The sequence below is a fragment of the Mya arenaria genome, chromosome 4 (assembly GCF_026914265.1).
Source record: "Mya arenaria isolate MELC-2E11 chromosome 4, ASM2691426v1".
In the NCBI taxonomy this organism is placed as follows: Eukaryota; Metazoa; Mollusca; class Bivalvia; order Myida; family Myidae; genus Mya; species Mya arenaria.
Genome location: NC_069125.1, coordinates 7,491,366 through 7,509,262, shown reverse-complemented (window position 1 = coordinate 7,509,262; position 17,897 = coordinate 7,491,366). Strand labels below are relative to the sequence as shown.

General features: G+C 36.4%; 1 protein-coding gene across 1 annotated transcript; it reads right to left on the bottom strand.

Annotated features, from left to right (window-relative positions):
- Window positions 1-2,299: 2,299 nt before the first annotated feature.
- Window positions 2,300-10,194, bottom strand: LOC128232174 (INO80 complex subunit E-like). The gene is made up of 8 exons (XM_052945583.1): window positions 10,069-10,194; window positions 9,346-9,482; window positions 8,848-8,918; window positions 7,931-8,053; window positions 7,399-7,477; window positions 6,914-6,956; window positions 4,463-4,613; window positions 2,300-2,913 (listed from the first exon to the last, which is right to left on the bottom strand). The coding sequence occupies exons 2-8, from the start codon at window positions 9,412-9,414 to the stop codon at window positions 2,850-2,852; spliced, it is 600 nt and encodes a 199-aa protein (XP_052801543.1). The 5' UTR covers window positions 9,415-9,482; window positions 10,069-10,194; the 3' UTR covers window positions 2,300-2,849.
- Window positions 10,195-17,897: the final 7,703 nt, after the last annotated feature.

Genomic DNA, 17,897 nt, shown 5'->3' with positions numbered 1-17,897 from the left:
CAAGTGTAGTGAGTGTTGAAACAAGTCTAATGAGTGTTGGGCACAAGTGTAGTGAGTGTTGAAACAAGTCTAGTGAGTGTTGGGCACAAGTCTAGTGAGTGTTGGGCACAAATGTAGTGAGTGTTGGGCACAAGTCTAGTGAGTGTTGGACACAAGACTAGTGAGTGTTGGGCACAAGGCAAGTGAGTGTTGGGCACAAGACTAGTGAGTGTTGGGCACAAGGCAAGTGAGTGTTGGGCACAAGGCAACTGAGTGTTGGGCACAAGTCTAGTGAGTGTTGGGCACAAGGCAAGTGAGTGTTGGGCACAAGGCAAGTGAGTGCTGGGCACAAGTCTGGTGAGTGTTGGGCACAAGGCTAGTGAATGTTGGGCACAAGTCTAGTGAGTGTTGGGCACAAGGCTAGTGAGTGTTGGGCACAAGTCTAGTGAGTGTTGGACACAAGACTAGTGAGTGTTGGGCACAAGGCAAGTGAGTGTTGGGCACAAGACTAGTGAGTGTTGGGCACAAGGCAAGTGAGTGTTGGGCACAAGGCAAGTGAGTGTTGGGCACAAGTCTAGTGAGTGTTGGGCACAAGGCAAGTGAGTGTTGGGCACAAGGCAAGTGAGTGTTGGGCACAAGTCTAGTGAGTGTTGGGCACACGGCTAGCGAGTGTTGGGCACAAGGCTAACGAGTGTTGGGCACAAGTCTAGTGAGTGTTGGACACAAGACTAGTGAGTGTTGGGCACAAGGTAAGTGAGTGTTGGGCACAAGACTAGTGAGTGTTGGGCACAAGGCAAGTGAGTATTGGGCACAAGTCTAGTGAGTATTGGGCACAAGTCTAGTGAGTGTTGGGCACAAGTCTAGTGAGTGTTGGGCACAAGTCTAGTGAGTGTTGGGCACAAGTCTAGTGAGTGTTGGACACAAGACTAGCGAGTGTTGGGCACAAGGCAAGTGAGTGTTGGGCACAAGACTAGTGAGTGTTGGGCAAAAGGCAAGCGAGTGTTGGGCACAAGTCTAGTGAGTGTTGGGCACAAGTCTAGTGAGTGTTGGACACAAGACTAGTGAGTGTTGGGCACAAGGCAAGTGAGTGTTGGGCACAAGACTAGTGAGTGTTGGGCACAAGGCAAGTGAGTGTTGGGCACAAGGCAAGTGAGTGTTGGGCACAAGTCTAGTGAGTGTTGGGCACAAGGCAAGTGAGTGTTGGGCACAAGTCTAGTGAGTGTTGGGCACACGGCTAGCGAGTGTTGGGCACAAGGCTAGCGAGTGTTGGGCACAAGTCTAGCGAGTGTTGGGCACAAGACCAGTGAGTGCTGGGCACAAGGCAAGTGAGTGTTGGGCACAAGGCTGGCAAGTGTTGGGCACATGACTAGCGAGTGTTGGGCACAAGGCTAGCGAGTGTTGGGCACAAGGCTAGCGAGTGTTGGGCACAAGACTAGCGAGTGTTGGGCACATGGCTAGCGAGTGTTGGGCACATGGCTAGCGAGTGTTGGGCACAAGGCTAGTGAGTGTTGGGCATAAGGCTAGCGAGTGTTGGGCACATGGCTAGCGAGTGTTGCGCACAAGAAAGGTCAGTGATGAAAATAAAACAATTTAGCTTTAGATTGTCTTGATGCACTTTCAGATTTTAAAATTACTTTGCAAAAATATTTACTAATGTTAAGATGATACTGTGTTGCAATAAAGATCAAGATCTGTAAGTCATAGGTCAAGGGCACACTTTGGGGTAAATAATCAAATTTTCTTGCGCTTCAAAACCCAGTCTTAAAGGTCAAGGTTTCTTTGAAGGTTCAATAGTCAAAATAACGTATATTTGGGCTTTTATGAATGTGAAATATGTTGTTCCTTAATACATCTTAAGTTCGCAATGGTAAAAGGCCGTTCACAAGCTACCGATGTACCTTGTCAGTGCTAAACCGGAGCATACAATTAACAATAAACAAATCAGTAAGTTGAAACTTACAACTAGCAGAATAGGCATTTTATTTAGCAAGGGTCAATCCTTTTGCTAAATTCTGATCGTTGATACATGTCACTCCTGTTAGTACACGGAGTGGCTGATCAGTGGTTTAGTGGCAACACTTCACTGTCAATCCAGGGGTTGCAGGTTCGATTCCCTGCAGCACCACTAAAAATACTTTTGGGAGTCCTGTGTGACAGTGCTTTACACTCGTGCATGTTAACGAACCAGTGTAGCTCGAACCAGGGTTAAATGGGACTTACCCCAGTGCAAGTAAATAAACTTACAGACCCAAACACCAGTATGATGTTTCAACACACCAGCAACATGCCAGCCTGCTCTTGATAAGGGGGAAGACAAAAACTCATTTTCAATCATTTATTTTGCAGACTTTTTAACTCTCACAGAGGTTAAAGTAAACATACAACTTCTTGTAAAACATTTTGCATGCTCCTAGCCTCTTGTTCTATCTTAATGTTCTGTTTTATTTTGTCGTGTACACAATATGTTAGCCTACATTATCATGAAAAAAGAATGATGGCAAAGTCATGGAAAAGTGTTAAATATTTAAAAAGTATAGGAAAATAAAATTAATAAAATGTACTTAACATTAATATATTCATGCTGTTTTCAAATAACAAAGTACCAAGTGTCAATACATGCAATAATACCAAACAATAAGTCATGCTGTTTTCAAATAACAAATGTTTTGCATTGTAAATTATCCATTATCAATACATCCTGCACTTTTCAAATGAAAAGGCAGACAATAAAAGCCTGGCTCTCCGGGAGGCTAGCAACAAAACTCTACAATCACATTCAGATATCCAATGTAAGAAACTTCTTTTAAGCCATTTGTCCGTCCAAAATGTTTCCATCTTGAAAGTATTATTCAATGTTTATGTTGATTGTTTCATTGTGGAGTATCGATTATGAGATCTTCGTCATCTTCATCTTTGATTTCTAACATCGCATCACTGCAAAGAGAAGAAACAGTCATAATGTTAAATACGGTAAGTACCATATGAATAATATGACATACTTTTTATCCCACCTTCAGCCATCTTGACCGATTCTCAAGAAATATTGATGTGTGTATGGGAATGCATTGATAAAACCATAGTAGAATTATATGCCAAATACAGTTTACTGTTTTGCAATATATTGCAACATGCAAATGCCTTATTGCAATATATTGATATTTGATCATTTTCTTTCGCCTCTTCTGTTTGTAATTAAGATTTCTTAATATAAGATTTGAATCACCCATCATAAGGATTTCCATAAATAATAAAGGTTCAAATAAAATGATATAAACAAACCATTCATTTTTACTTTTTTTTTGTTATCATCTAAAAATATGAACATTGACAACTAAACACAGTTAACACTTCATTGATTTTTTATCAATTTATAAACAATATATCGACATGATGGAAATCGTATTGCGATACCATATTGTCAAACATTATATCTATACTTCAATATATATGTATTGATGTATATATTGTTGCATATTGAACTTAATCAGTACTATGACATTGAAGTTACAGCAACAGATCTGTTATATATATATCCTGGTAAGATAAATAAAACTTCAGACTCCACTGTATTTATGTGTATCATTCCTCATATTCACTAATGTCTTGAGTCTGAATATAAGACTAAGACTTAATAAAAAAAAATGATTTTTTGTTGTTTAAATGCTATTTTATGAGCAAAGACCGTAAAAAATGGGGGGGGGGTTATAAATAATCTGTTTTACAATCAGGCACACATCTTTTGTCAAAATAAGTTATATAACGAATATTTGGAAAGATGAGAAAAAAATCATTTTTCTGAACCTGATCCTGAAATTCAGACAGATGTTAATGAATACGGGTCCAGGGTCATCAGCTCGCAGAAAGCCCATGAAGGTGCAATGTTCTTAAATTCAGAAGGGTTGTTAAGTTGTTACTCAGGAGTGGGACATGGTACTCAGAGGCAGGGCACATTTTGACAGATACATTGGTACAAGTTCCTGGACCCAGAGCAATGCAGCAATACCATCCATAGACATAGTTTGGTGCTTATGGGGTGTTATTAAGTAAGCCTTTTCTTCTGCTGCTTGTCAAAGTGAACATTCTGTTTCAGACCACATGGTTTCTTGGTTACTTATATATGTCGTGAACATACTGCTCAGCTGAGTATTCAGGTAATGGTGGGTAATTGATGATCAGGTCCATGCGATAAATGGGAGTCAGGATGAGTTATCTTTACTCTTATTTTAAACAGACACCTTGGTTCTTAAATGTACGGTACACAGGAGACAACCTTGGGTTTGATCAGTACTGTCAGAGTACTTCAAGTTTCCCCAAATTTCTTTAAGCAGAGTTCCAGGTGAAGGGGCCACTTATCATATGTCCACCATGCCTTCCTGGCCTAGAAAGACACTATCATTGAGTTACAAGGGAGGTTCAACTGGTGCAAGTCCAAACTAAGGTTTATTCCCCTGTTGAACCAGCACTTCAATATAAGCATGAATACCTGTCTATGTTAGAGTTGTCATTGCTGAAGATCTCTGAAGGCAGAAATGATGGCGTCTTTTCTATGCTGAATAGTTCTTGTTTGGACTCTAAATGTCTTTCTAACTCTGCCCTTGACATTGGATTTGAACTAGTGGCTTGCTTCTTGGTGGCTGAATAAAAAAATCTAGAGTGGTTACAAGAGAGCAACTACTATGTCGTAGCATATCAGGAGAAGTTGTTCCATGTATATATTTTATTATATTTTAGTATAACATTATTGAAGATAAGTATAATATATTTGGACTTTGATTGTTCAAACAGTAAAGAATATGTAGTGTATAAACTTCACTAGAGGTCTGAAAATATGACATTTCACCATATACAGTGTGTGTATACCATGTGTAAATTACTTGCTACTTTCGAAGGCAACATTTTGTTTCGAATAATGTCTTAAAACAAAGGTAACTTTTCCTTTTTTTACCATTTTAAATGAAACAAATGGCAGTCTATGTCATTTCAAGAGCCCCACCTTTGTTTTATTACCAGAATTTGATTAGGTTATTAGTTTCCTCAAACCTATTTTCAAAATTATGTTTTGACAGTGCTCCATCAGTCCTGCAAAATGGTTTGTCAAAGTGTTTTAAGAAACTAAACTCTCAATCAAACTAGTAAAAGACTGAAGGCAGGGCTGAGTCTTCATTTAAAGCAAAATATTGCCTTCTGGCGTAGCATTTATGACATTGTTTATCATGTGGTATACACACATTATATACGAGGTATGTTCGGAAAGTTCCCGGATTGAACGCATTCCTTTTGAAAGGCTCATTGTATTATAATAAAATTTAGTACGGATTTACTACATCTTTTATTCCATTTCACTCTAAAATTTTGATTCCATACATATAACAGTAAAAAAGGTACAATAAATTTAAAACATCTACCAACGATATGGCGGAGCAACCCGACGTTAAAATTTATAACGTCAACATCAATTCAGTTTACTCTTTATCGAAATAGCGGCCATGTGCTTGCACGCAACGTTCATGTCTCCTGACCAATGATGTGTAAACAGTTTGAAACCATTGTTTATCAAATTAAGACATAATTGTCTGCACGTGACAACGTAGGCTCTCGAGATCGTCGAATCGGATTCCGCGTAGCTGGGCATTGACGGCCGGGAAAAGCGCAAAATCAAGTGGCGCAAGGTCTGGGCTGTAGGGGGCGTGCTCCAATCTGCCGATCCCGAGAACATCCAGCTCCAACTCTGTGTACCGGGCCCTGTGCGCTGGGGCATTGTCCTGAAACCACGTTTCATCTGTTGTGATTATTCTTTGAAGAAATATGTCCCCTTCACGTCGATAGGACCTCAAAAAGTTCAATGATTTATTCACCCTATCCTTCATCTGATTGTCATCCAACAGCCTTGGTATCCAACGTGCGCACACCTTTGTCATCTTAAACTCTTCAGTAATTAACAGTAATTAACTGTTGCTACCCCAATGTCACATTCCTCGGCCACTTCCCGTGTAGACACTCGTCGGTCCCTATCAAGCATGCACTTTACCATTTCGCGCTTTTTCGCCACAAGTGCCGGCCTCCCACATCTCTCGTCGTCGGATGTTGACTCGCGCCCCTCCTTAAAGCGTCTGTGCCACTCAAAAACAGCTGTGCGACTCAAAGTTTGGTCTCCAAACGATTTCTTCAACTGTATCAATGTTTCGACGGTGAAACATCTAAACTCTGGAGAAACTGTATCACGACACGCTGTTTTTCAATAATTTCGCGTTGCATGTTTGCTTTGAGCACCTGTTTTGGAGTTTGTTTTGCGAGGCGGTGTCTGTTCAAATGACGTCATGCGTATTTTACTAATGACGTCATGTTGTGGTTCGACGTCAAGATGACGTATCCCGCGTTTTTTAACGTTACAAAATGCGTTTAATGTGAACATTATAGGAAAATATATGGCTTGCTCCACAACAGCAAATATTATGTTGCTATGGATACAATATGTTAAGAATGTATTGACTTAGGCGAATGTCCGCTTATTATCAAAATGAATATATATGTGTCTCAACTTGGCCGAAGTTTCAAAGCTCTACGTTGAAAACTAACAAAGTTATTAGTACAGTCCGGGAACTTTCCGAACATACCTCGCAGTTTACCATTTAGCTCACACTTAGCATCTATACAATAGAATATACCTTAGTAATTGAAACTTTATTCCGCAAAACAGATAACTATAAAATGCAAATTACCCCTGTACATATACTGGTATCTAAACTGCTGTTATAATAATTATTGCAGGATGGTATCATTTTTCCAAATTTAAGATGAAACCATGTGACACTTTTAGATCAGTTCTCATAGCATTTGAAAGGTATTTTACCACTGTAACACTTTTATACTTGTTTCAGGAAATTAAAATTAAATCAATCATATAATTTAATCGATCATAAGTTTCATTACTTACGTTTCTTTTTAATACTTGTCTTTGCTTTCTTTTTAGACGATCCCTACAAAATAACAAATAATGGAATTTATTTAAACATAAATTATCATTCATTGTTACAGGAACCATCAGAATGGTGCATTAATACACTTTGTGGTAACCCTTCAGTTCAGTAACTGGTACCATCAGGTGAACAAATTCAGTGTTTGTGAACCGTTCAGTAGCTGGTTCCAGAAGATGAACTTATATGGTACGTTCAAACTTTTCAGCAGGGTTTTTGAGTTATGGCCAAGATTAAAGTTTATATAAATTAACTCTAATGCCGAAAATACCATGGCTATGACAATATCTTCACTTTCCCTCAGAAAAAAAGACAAGCAAAAAATGTAGAACAACTGGCAGAGTGCCTGTGGTATACAACATTGAAATCCCACCTGGTAAATTCGCAATCTTGATTAATTGCCATTAAGACTTGAGATATACATACATGTATAACACTGACATACCTGTTGTGGGATTGTGGTAAACCCCATACCTCCCAGGACTGCTGAGGGGTCGAAACCTGCTGGTAGACTGCTCCTCTTTCTGACAGGAATAAAAATGTATACAGTAGTTATACCATTTCAAAAGGTAACTGATACTTATTATGAAAATGTGTTCTGCAGTATCTACCAAGATTATAAATCAAGAACACACCGCTTTATTTTTTTGTTTTTGGATTTGGCTTAAACTTTTTGAAACAAATGGGAGAAAATAAAGTATCCACACAATTTCCTCAATTTCTTCCAATACAGGACTGGGGATAGGCATAACCAATTTTTCCCTAAATAAATGATATTTATAACGGTAATCCTGAATCAATACAACATTATCCACACAAACAAGTTAAAGTTAAAGAAGGTCTATAGTCCTAAAGTTTAGAATATTATAAATTTACCATAAAAATATTTTCTTTATAAAGGCACTTATAAAGAAAGAAATAATGCTGTCTGATCTCTAGTAAGATCAAACCCATGACTGAGGGATAAGGTAACGTACCTTTTAGCAGATGAGCCTTCCGGCCTGAGAGATTCGGGTTCACTGTCGCTGGAGGCTGTCATGTCTGAGTCTCCCGACGATTCGTCAACCTTTTCATACTGCAGAAGCCGGTCAAGAAGAAAACTAAAGGAAAAAAAATAACTTACTAGAAAGTTAATTTCCACATGAAGTAATACACATGTACATTTATGGAGACAAATTAAAGGCAATTTATGTTGCCATCTAACTGTTACACAGAAATGGGCCTATACAAAACATTTCAGAATGTGTTTATCCTAAAATGTTGCTTATTTAGTTTGTTTATAGATTTTTACCGGTGCTAAATTTTGGTACATTATTTATTCTTCATACTAAAATTCCACATCTTTCTCACTGACATATGATAAACAAATAACCATCATCGCAAACCCCCCATAAACTACTGTGCTATGTGTTGTTTTGTACCATGGGCGACTTGAAAAATATCGTAATCAAAAATAATTTATGAGGTCTTTTCAAGGGTTCTGCAGCGTACCAATGCAGAAATATGCATAGAAACTCTAATGTTTTCCTGTAGAAATAAGTATTCTGGCAAAAGCTTAAATTAACTATGCATTATTTGTCACTACAAACTTAAAGGAGCACAATAAAGGTTAATTAATACATTTTTTTTAAATTTTAATGCATTATCACTTTTTAACTCAATTGCCTTAAAATTAGATAAAATTCTATCAACCTATATTGTACCCTTTTAAACAGCAGCTTAGATCACTTGGCTGTGAAGACAATGACAATATAGGGTTATTGAAGAATAATTCATTGTATACAATATATATATCCCTGAAAAATGTAACATGATGTAAAACTTTTTTTATCAACCAGTACTCAACACGTTATGAAAGATATTGATAATAATGATTTATGTTGGAAAGTGTAACCTTCTGTCCCTGGAAACCTTCAGCAAACGGCGTTGAGACTTTCTCAGCTCTTCAAGAAAACATTCCTGCTCCTGTAACATGAAAGGAGTTCAGTAAACTAACATGAGGAACTTAATTTTCCCAAAGCATCATGACCCTTTAATGATACTGACGCTACCTTGGAAAAAAATCCTTTAATTCTTTAACATAAAATATTTTTATCGAATGGTAATTTTCAAGCAACAGTATTTTTAATTTATAAATAATACAAAAAAGTTTAACATACAAAATTATATTTGATTTTAGAATGAACACAATCATCAGAAATGACATATCTGTTTATCTAGCCACAATAGAGAGCATTCACTTTTTTATCATATTAATAAAGGCATTTTCATGTTTCCCTTCGATTAACAAACCACAACTAATTATTTTCAAGACCTCTGGCGTCTATTTATACTTACTAACTTTTTATCATATGTGGTTCTGTAAGATTCAAACAATCAAGATTATACTCACATAGACAAGAAATTTCAATTTCTTTTTGAGGACTTTGTACTTTTGTTTGTAGTCAATTTGGTTATCCATTCGAGAAGTTGCACTAGATGGTGACTTATGGATTAACTAGTGACTGTCACTGAATGTATAAGCTGAAACTGAGAAAAATAAATGTAGATAATTATTGCATGAATAATAGAAAAAATAGATTCTGTTTGCACAATCAGGTATCTTCTTACAAATTTGAAGGTATCACACACTGGAAACGAGCATCCTTGGTTCAAGCCATTCTTGAAGCTTTTCGACGATTAATCAGTTTATATTTATGCACCATTATGAAATGGGACGTGTTTTTACCTTCCAGGTGGCCCCGCAGTGCAGCGTGAATGCAGTGGTTTAAAGTTGGGTAAAGGATTACAAAAAAACTTGTTGTGCGAGTTTCCAACACACAATATTTAAACAGGTGTGGTAGCTTTCGAAAATGATACATATTTTTAAATAATAGTGACATATGAAATGACATTTTTGCTTACACTTCATTTTTTGCGTTTCTGTCATTTTCATACAGTTTCATACTTTACTACTATGGAAAATAAATTGACAATAACAAAAGTAAAATAAAACGCTTGTCCGAATCATAATTGCGTCCGAAAACGGGCAGGTTTCAGTTTAATAGCGACTGCATATGATACTATGATCATTAATTCGTCCATTTCAAACGTGATAAAGGTAAATTAAGCATACCTGATTATAGTAATAAATTGAATTAACCAGCAAGTTGTGAAATAAATCAGGTTTGTGTTTTCATCACTTCTTCAAATTTCAGTCGAAGGGGAGTAACTCTTCGAATAAATTGGGGCTACAAACAACTAATACTTTAATCACATGTCTGGCAATTTAGATAAATATACATGTATGTAATCGGACCAATAATAATCCTACTCCCAGATACTTGTATTTGTGATGCTTTATTAGTATTATTTTCTGCATTAATTACTTTGCAATAAATATTTTGAGGATTTTGAGGGATTAATCATAAAAATGATAAAACATATGATATTGTAATAAACATATTCCGTTTTTATAATCATTTAGAACAAGGTTTCGTTCTATTTTGTTTTATTTTTTATTCCATAAAAGCTATGCACAAGTATTATGTATTAAGTATTGGACATTACAATGTGGAAGTACGGTGATGAATGTCATTGCTGAATATTGGCCTTAGCCGAGGTACCAATTGAACTATTTTATGTAATCGACAATGGTCAAAATTATTAAACCGATCAGTATTGATTAATGGATAAACTTCAATCAAAACATAATAGACGGTCGCTGACCGGTTGACAACAAATGCTCGTATAAATGTACTACTTTATATAAGATATTCACACACAATGTTTAAACTGACTTGGTGAAAAATATACGTTTTAAAAGTTTGTAATTAAAAATGGACATTTGCATCCAAATGAGACATACTTTTCATTCATTTGGATTTATTCTTATATATCTTACAGTGTTTATTGGTAAGTTAATTAAAGTGACACTCTTATTCAAAATCAATACATACACTGTCATGTATAACAGGCATCAACTTTGACTGACAAACCTTTAACTACTTTTTTTCTTTTTGGAATCACTAAGAGGTGATCCTTTTATTCATAAAAAAACATATATAACCTTTAACTACTTACTGAATAATGCATTTATGGAAAATATAAATTACTGTAAACAAGATGTAAGCGTGTATTTAACAGCAGAAAGCGCAAAAACGTTAAATGATTGGTGAATGCTAAAATATTTGCTGTGCGTATTTCTTTCAAATTCAACTTGGGGTCCTTCATAAGAACCATTGTTTTCGTAATTTATTCATCTTTTTGGAATATTAAAACAATATTATTAATTGTGGTAAATCTTATTTGGAAATAAGAGTGCATCTTTAAATCATCTGTCACGATTGTTTTGCTATGATTTGGTATTATGACCACGGAAATGCTTAGGCACAGAAGGGTACCGAATCAGCTGAATAATGTATGACCCACTAGCGGATTTAAGGGGGGTGGGGGCACCCGGCGTTCGCCCCTTTAGAATCGTCCAAGATTACATTTTATGTCAATATCTGAGAAAAAGGTAATGAAATACGCTAAACATGCACGAATCCGGACAAGAAATTTTCTAGGGCGAGTACCCCTTAACCCCGCTAACATTTTAAACCAGTTTAGTTCGGTGCTGAGGGAGTGGCCAATCACGGTCAAAAAGTTGTGCTCCTAGGTTACAACATCTCTAACGTCAATTCCTGGATCCGCCCCTGTAATCATTTGCAAGTGTATTGAAGATGCACTCCTACTCACAAATAAGACTAACCCGTGATAATGAATAATAGTGTTTTAATATTCCAAAAAGGATGAATGAATGTCGAAAAACAATGGTTCTTACGACGGACACCGAGCATAATTTGAAAGAAGTGTGCATAAAACACGGTATTTCTACCTTGCGAGACTATAAAAGATCACAGTAAATATTTTAGCATTCGCCAATCATTTAACATTTTGGCGTGTTCTTCTGTTAAATACACGGTTATAATCTTGTTATCAGTAATTAATATTTTCCATAAATGCATTATTTAGTAAGTAGTTAAAGGTTTATCAGTCAAAATGGATGTTTGTTATACATGTGTATGTATTGATTTTGAATAAGGGTGCACTTGAAATTTTTGAACCCATTTATTTCACTTTCATGTCTATTCGTGTTCATTTCCCCCAAAAGACTTGCATAGCTACATGGTCAAATGCTTGGCAGCCCCATAGCGGTACACAATATGTTTAAGTATCATATTATATTCATTTTGACTTTCACAATCTGCAGGCACAAACGTTAATCTATTCCACTCTTCTGACGTCACATCCTAAAAGGTATCATTGCTCGAAGTTAGTACGACGTCACAAAACGCTCTTGATATCACCACAAATATATTCGTGTCGAATACATCGATCAGAACGCAATGCAGTAATTTCAAACATATTACATTGGTACACGATTTATTGATACGATTATAAGACAAAGAAACAGAACTACTGTATGTTGACAATAAAACTTAACCGAACATTCTACATCTCCAGCGTGGCCGGTCAAGGCGGACACGGACATTTGCTACCACTATGGCTACGCCTATACATACTGTGAGAGCGGGTACTACTGCTGCGAGGATAACATGCAGTGCTGGTAGGTTCAAATACATAAATTGTGACATGGACTGCAGAACTGCTTCCTTTGGGGCAAAAATATCATTTTCAGATAAAAAACAACATCAAACGGATAGTATTAGTAAGAAGGCATTCTTTGCATTTTTGAAATACAGTGGAAAAATATTCTTAACTTAATTGTATAAGTCATAATTTATTTTCAATAAATCTGATTATTCATTTTCATTAATTCTATATTCTCGATTATTCTACACATTGCACCGTTGAGTCCTTGCCTGCTAGTGATGATCTATGCCACCACGAACGACACATTTCTGGATATGATCAAAACAAAAAGAGACATACAAGATGAAAATGTGTACAGATATTTTGTCTTTTTAACAGGGGAATTGGTGGCCATGTAACACTTAGGAAGCGTATTTATTTATGCAATAATACACTTCAGTGGCAAATAATTAGACTTAGCAATACACATAGGTTCAAACACTACAAAATATTTTATCTATTATTTAGAATTTTACGACCTACTTCTACTGATGTGCCGACATATACGAGGTTGTTTTCGATTGAAAATGACCGGGGATTTCCGAATGAGCTAGCCCCATGCATACGGAACTCATCGGCCATTCTCATCGGAAACAACCTCGGATGTATTTTGACGGTTTACACACTCAGGAATTGGTACGTTTAAGTCCGCTGCAAGTAGATCGCGTATAGTAATTTAATTTTGCAGTTAAAGTTAATGACTTAACTCTTGGTAATCTTAATTATGTGTGCTAAAATACACTCCGCTGGCAATCAATTTAAACTTAGATCAACTAATATAAGCTAAACCACTACATTTATTTAATGATATAATTCAAAATTTTACGAACTACTTCTACTGATGTACCAGTATACATCCGAAGTTGGTTTCGATAAAAATTGCCGAAGAGTTCCGAATGGCCCCAATGAAGATCATCTATTGGCATTCGGAACTCCTCGGCTATTTTCCATTTTATTTATGTTCATGTTATAATACACTTCACTGGCGATCAATTTAAACTTAGTAATACCAAAAAAACACGTCAAAACACAACAATTCAATATAAATAATATTTAAAATTTACGATCTACTACTACTTCTTCGTTTGAAAAATGGAGGAGCTCCGTGTATTGTCAGTCCAAGCTTCTTTGACTCATATTCCGTGTCACGATTTCTCTGAATATATTAATATTCGTAAAGCATAGTATATGTTAACAGTATACTCATGATGACTTGGCACTTCAGAAATACGGTTAAATGTAAACTGGTAAATATACTGGCTATATAATCAATGTGTTATTCTTTCAGCAGATACGCTAACTTAGGTGGTGGAGCAATCGTTGGTATCGTGCTCGCTTCTTTCGTTGTCCTCGGCATATGCGCCTTGTGTGTTGTCCTAGCTGTCAAAAAGAACAAGAGACCCGGTCACGTGATAAACCCTCAAAACGTCAACCAGTCACTTTCAGGTTCGTATGTATGCTACCATTTAATTATTCAAATATTATTAATAATATGCAGTTCGACTGTAAAGCCAGCTAAAGATTTTAATTCTATTTCGATAAAGCTAATGTAATTAAGTATCCGTTTCTTTTTGGAGGCCTAGATAATCAGCTCCAATCACGACATTATTTTTGGAGCAAGGCGACGCTGGTTTCGTTGTGGCTGATATTTTAATGTAACACTAACTGGTAAACGATGGAATATTTGAGCTCACATGCAACAGCGGCTATGGTAGATGCTTTTTCTCCCACTAAATAAAGTAAATGTTTTTTTTCGCTGAACTCTTAAGTGCGTGGTGAAAATAGTGTGCGTATAGATATGTGACAATTCGTGGTTGTCATGTATATGCGCGCAGTGATTCAGACTATGTAAGTAGTCAAATCGTTCTTTAATAGTTCTAAGGAGAGTGTAGCATTATTTCTTGAATGGTGCGTGAAAACTGATCTATGGTTCTCTTTCAGATGTTCACAATCTTTTTCTATTCTGTTTATCTTTTTATTCAGTGGTGTATACTGGTCAGCAATATGGCCACCCGTACGGCACTCCAGGAGGCGTCGTTCAGATTAACCCGGCCATCAACAGTCAATATGCCGCCCCCTATGGCCAATTGCCCGTCCAACCGCCGCCTTACACGCAAGTCATACCCTCTAATCCGCCACCAGCCTATCAACCCAGTGGAGGCATGAATGTTCACTAATACACATAGAGTGACAGATACAGGCACACCATTTTCTTGTTGTTTATTGTATGTTTCAGATACATTTGAATAAATTTTTCAACAAACAGGCTGTGGAGGCACTTTATTTTTATTTAAAAAAGAGTCATACACCTCCCTCGTTCTCTGTCAAGTACACTTTATTGAATATCTCAGGCGATTTAAGCAGGATGGCGTTCAATTCAAAACAAGGTAAACACTGAATTAATTCGGCTTTACTTTCAATTTATATACATGTATTTTATATTTCAATAAATAGCGTTCACATTAGTAACAACTTCAAGCAGTTGTGGTCTCTAAACGTAACATAAATAACAAGTAGCAACGCAATTTACCTTGCACAAGCATTTAGATTACTTAGTTATGTGCTATAAATTAATTGCATAGCCATTGCATGCAGTCATGCTCAGCTGCAAAAGCACGTCCTTTTTATCCTTATATCTTTTGCAGCGGCAATGTCAACATTTATAAATAACGCTATTTTGAATGTTGCGTTTGTTGTCTGGTGAAGTTGCTCCACTTGTCGAGTATGTCAGTCCTTGATCCTTGTGTGCCCCGGTCCCCAGAGTGATGATGCTATGCGTACCATTTATCATTATCAAACCTCTTATGAATAAGAAGGTGTGTGTCATTGTGATATTCTTTAAGGCTGCTGGGTTGTACCTAGTTTATATTGCAATATTCATGTCAATATACTTCCGATGGTGTTGGAAATACGACCAAGTTATTTCGTGGCACTGACGACGACTTTATCACGACTTTTAAGTGAGTTTCACTGGAAACACACGTAGGCACGCACGCACATACACAAACTCAAGTACACATACACACGTACGCGCGCGCACACACACACACACACACACACACACACACACACATGAACTGTTTCCTTCGTTGCTTCTGACGTTAATATATATCACATTTAAAGGCCCGTTATGTTTTAATTGACTGAACAAAGTACCGTTAAATGGCTGAACGTTCGTCCTGATTTTCAAGAGAGGTCAAATACTATTGAAAAGCAATGTGCCTATTGAGATCATGATCCTAGGCTATGTCCTAGTTTTTACAAGAAGTTTTAATAGAAGTGTCACTGTTACATTTACCACCGACATAATGCACAAATTGAATTGACACCAAGTGCTGGTCAAGATCTAACTATAATAATTACAATATGGCATTTTGTTTCCCTGTGTAATACGTAGTTTCTTATTATTAGTCGGCGCCCTTCTGCGCCCAGAAGGGCGCCGACTATATTTGTTATTACTTTAAAAATATTCCAACTTAGGGACTAGTTCATAAATTGCAGTACAATGCCTTCAATAGTTTCCACGTTGCATGATAAAATATGAAGTTTAGTATGTTTTATAAAACTTTACACTTTAATTGATAATGAAACTTTAAATTATAATAGCCCTCATTATCATTTTGAAAATTTTGATTTTTAATACCAACTCAATCATAACAACTCGGCCATCTCCGAGATAGATACAGGCAATGGTGTTCCGATTGATATCACCATCCGTCCCATTCGGAACTCCTCGGCCATTTTTTTTTCAAAAACAACCTCGGATGTATTGGGACAGTTTACATACTCAAAAAGTGGTACGTTTAAGTCCGCTGCATGTAGATCGCGTAGTAATTTTATTTAGCAGTTAAACTTTGTGACTTAACTCTTGGGATTCTTAATTATGTTTGCAATAATAAAATTCAATGGCAATCAATTTAAACTTAGATCAATAAATACAACTCTAAAACACTACATTTAATTAATGATATAATTCAAAATTTTACGATCTACTTCAACTGATGTACCGGCATACATCCGAGGTTGTTTTTGAAAAAAAAATGGCCGAGGAGCTCCGACTGCATCCGTCCAGACAAACTCCGCGCAGTGTTACTTCCCTTGCAGTACAGTAATCACTGCCTTCACAAATATCACGTGATGATAGAAACGGCACGTGATTGCAATTTACAAAATGGACGGAACACCTTTAAAAGAAATTCCAGCAACATGTTTCATTTGTTTAGAAAATAAACGATTTTATTCCATAAAAGGAAAAAATGCAACGGAAGACGAAAACGTTCGATACATGTCTGAATAGCTAACAACACATCCATGTTGATATTGCAATTTGTAAATCCTACTTTCAATTTGAAAAAAGACCGAACATTTCCGAATGTTTTTTTTAATTGTTATTTTTTTATAAAACATATTATGCCTATCAACTGGCGTAAAGTAATTATTTAAGAAAGGATATAAGAATAAATATATATGATTAAAAAAAATGCCATTAAAAGTTTTCATCCAATTTTGGATGAAAATCTTGTGGTGGCAGTGATTACTGTACTGCAAGGGAAGTAACACTGCGCGGAGTTTGCCGTCCAGATAGATAAAGGCTACACGGTACTATTACAATATCATTTATGTTTGTAAACCTCCTACGCAGTAATCTCCCTTGGTGACAGCAAAAAATGCCGAGTTTTGAAAAACTAACCTTGAGTTTGTTTGTTTTGAAAATGTCATTCGAAAGAATGAACTCCAGTTAGTTCCCTCTTAATGTATAGTATTTTTATCCCCGTTCTATATACTCATATGAGTGAAATGTGTTACAAAATCTTATACAAAATATAAAGCAAGGAATTCACATAACATACCGGTACAAATAAAAGTTGAATTTCATGCTATTGAAATCTATGTATTAGACCATTGACTCTATTTCTTCCGAGAAACGTATGTATATTTTTGTCATAATTTAGTTTTAACCGGATGATTAGCTTAGGAAAACAACAACAGAATATCTATAATTCCGGGCTATTGTTAACCATTATGTCCATAACGTCCTACATCCAACATAAAAATATTATCATTGAAATAATAACCATTTTTTTGTTATCTGCATGCACGTTTTTCTTCTAATTTCATTGCGCTGACTTGATGCTATGCATCAACTTTTTTCTTGTGTTCTCTGGGGAAACATTTTTCTTAGACGTGACTGTATTGACCTTTTGATTGAAAGCGATACATCTCATCTACTAATAAGACTTGTCGTAGTACAGCGTGCTCGACTATACGTCGATTCGTCTTAGAACTGATAATACTTATGGTGTAATATGCGCCTTTCAAAAGGCAAAA

Coding starts and splice junctions, on each gene's coding strand:
- LOC128232174 (XM_052945583.1), bottom strand. CDS start 9,414: ATGGATAACCAAATTGACTACAAACAAAAGTACAAAGTCCTCAAAAAG. Junction 8,919..9,345: donor AATTGAAATTTCTTGTCTAT/GTGAGTATAATC, acceptor TTCATGTTACAG/GAGCAGGAATGTTTTCTTGA. Junction 8,054..8,847: donor AAGGTTTCCAGGGACAGAAG/GTTACACTTTCC, acceptor TTTTTCCTTTAG/TTTTCTTCTTGACCGGCTTC.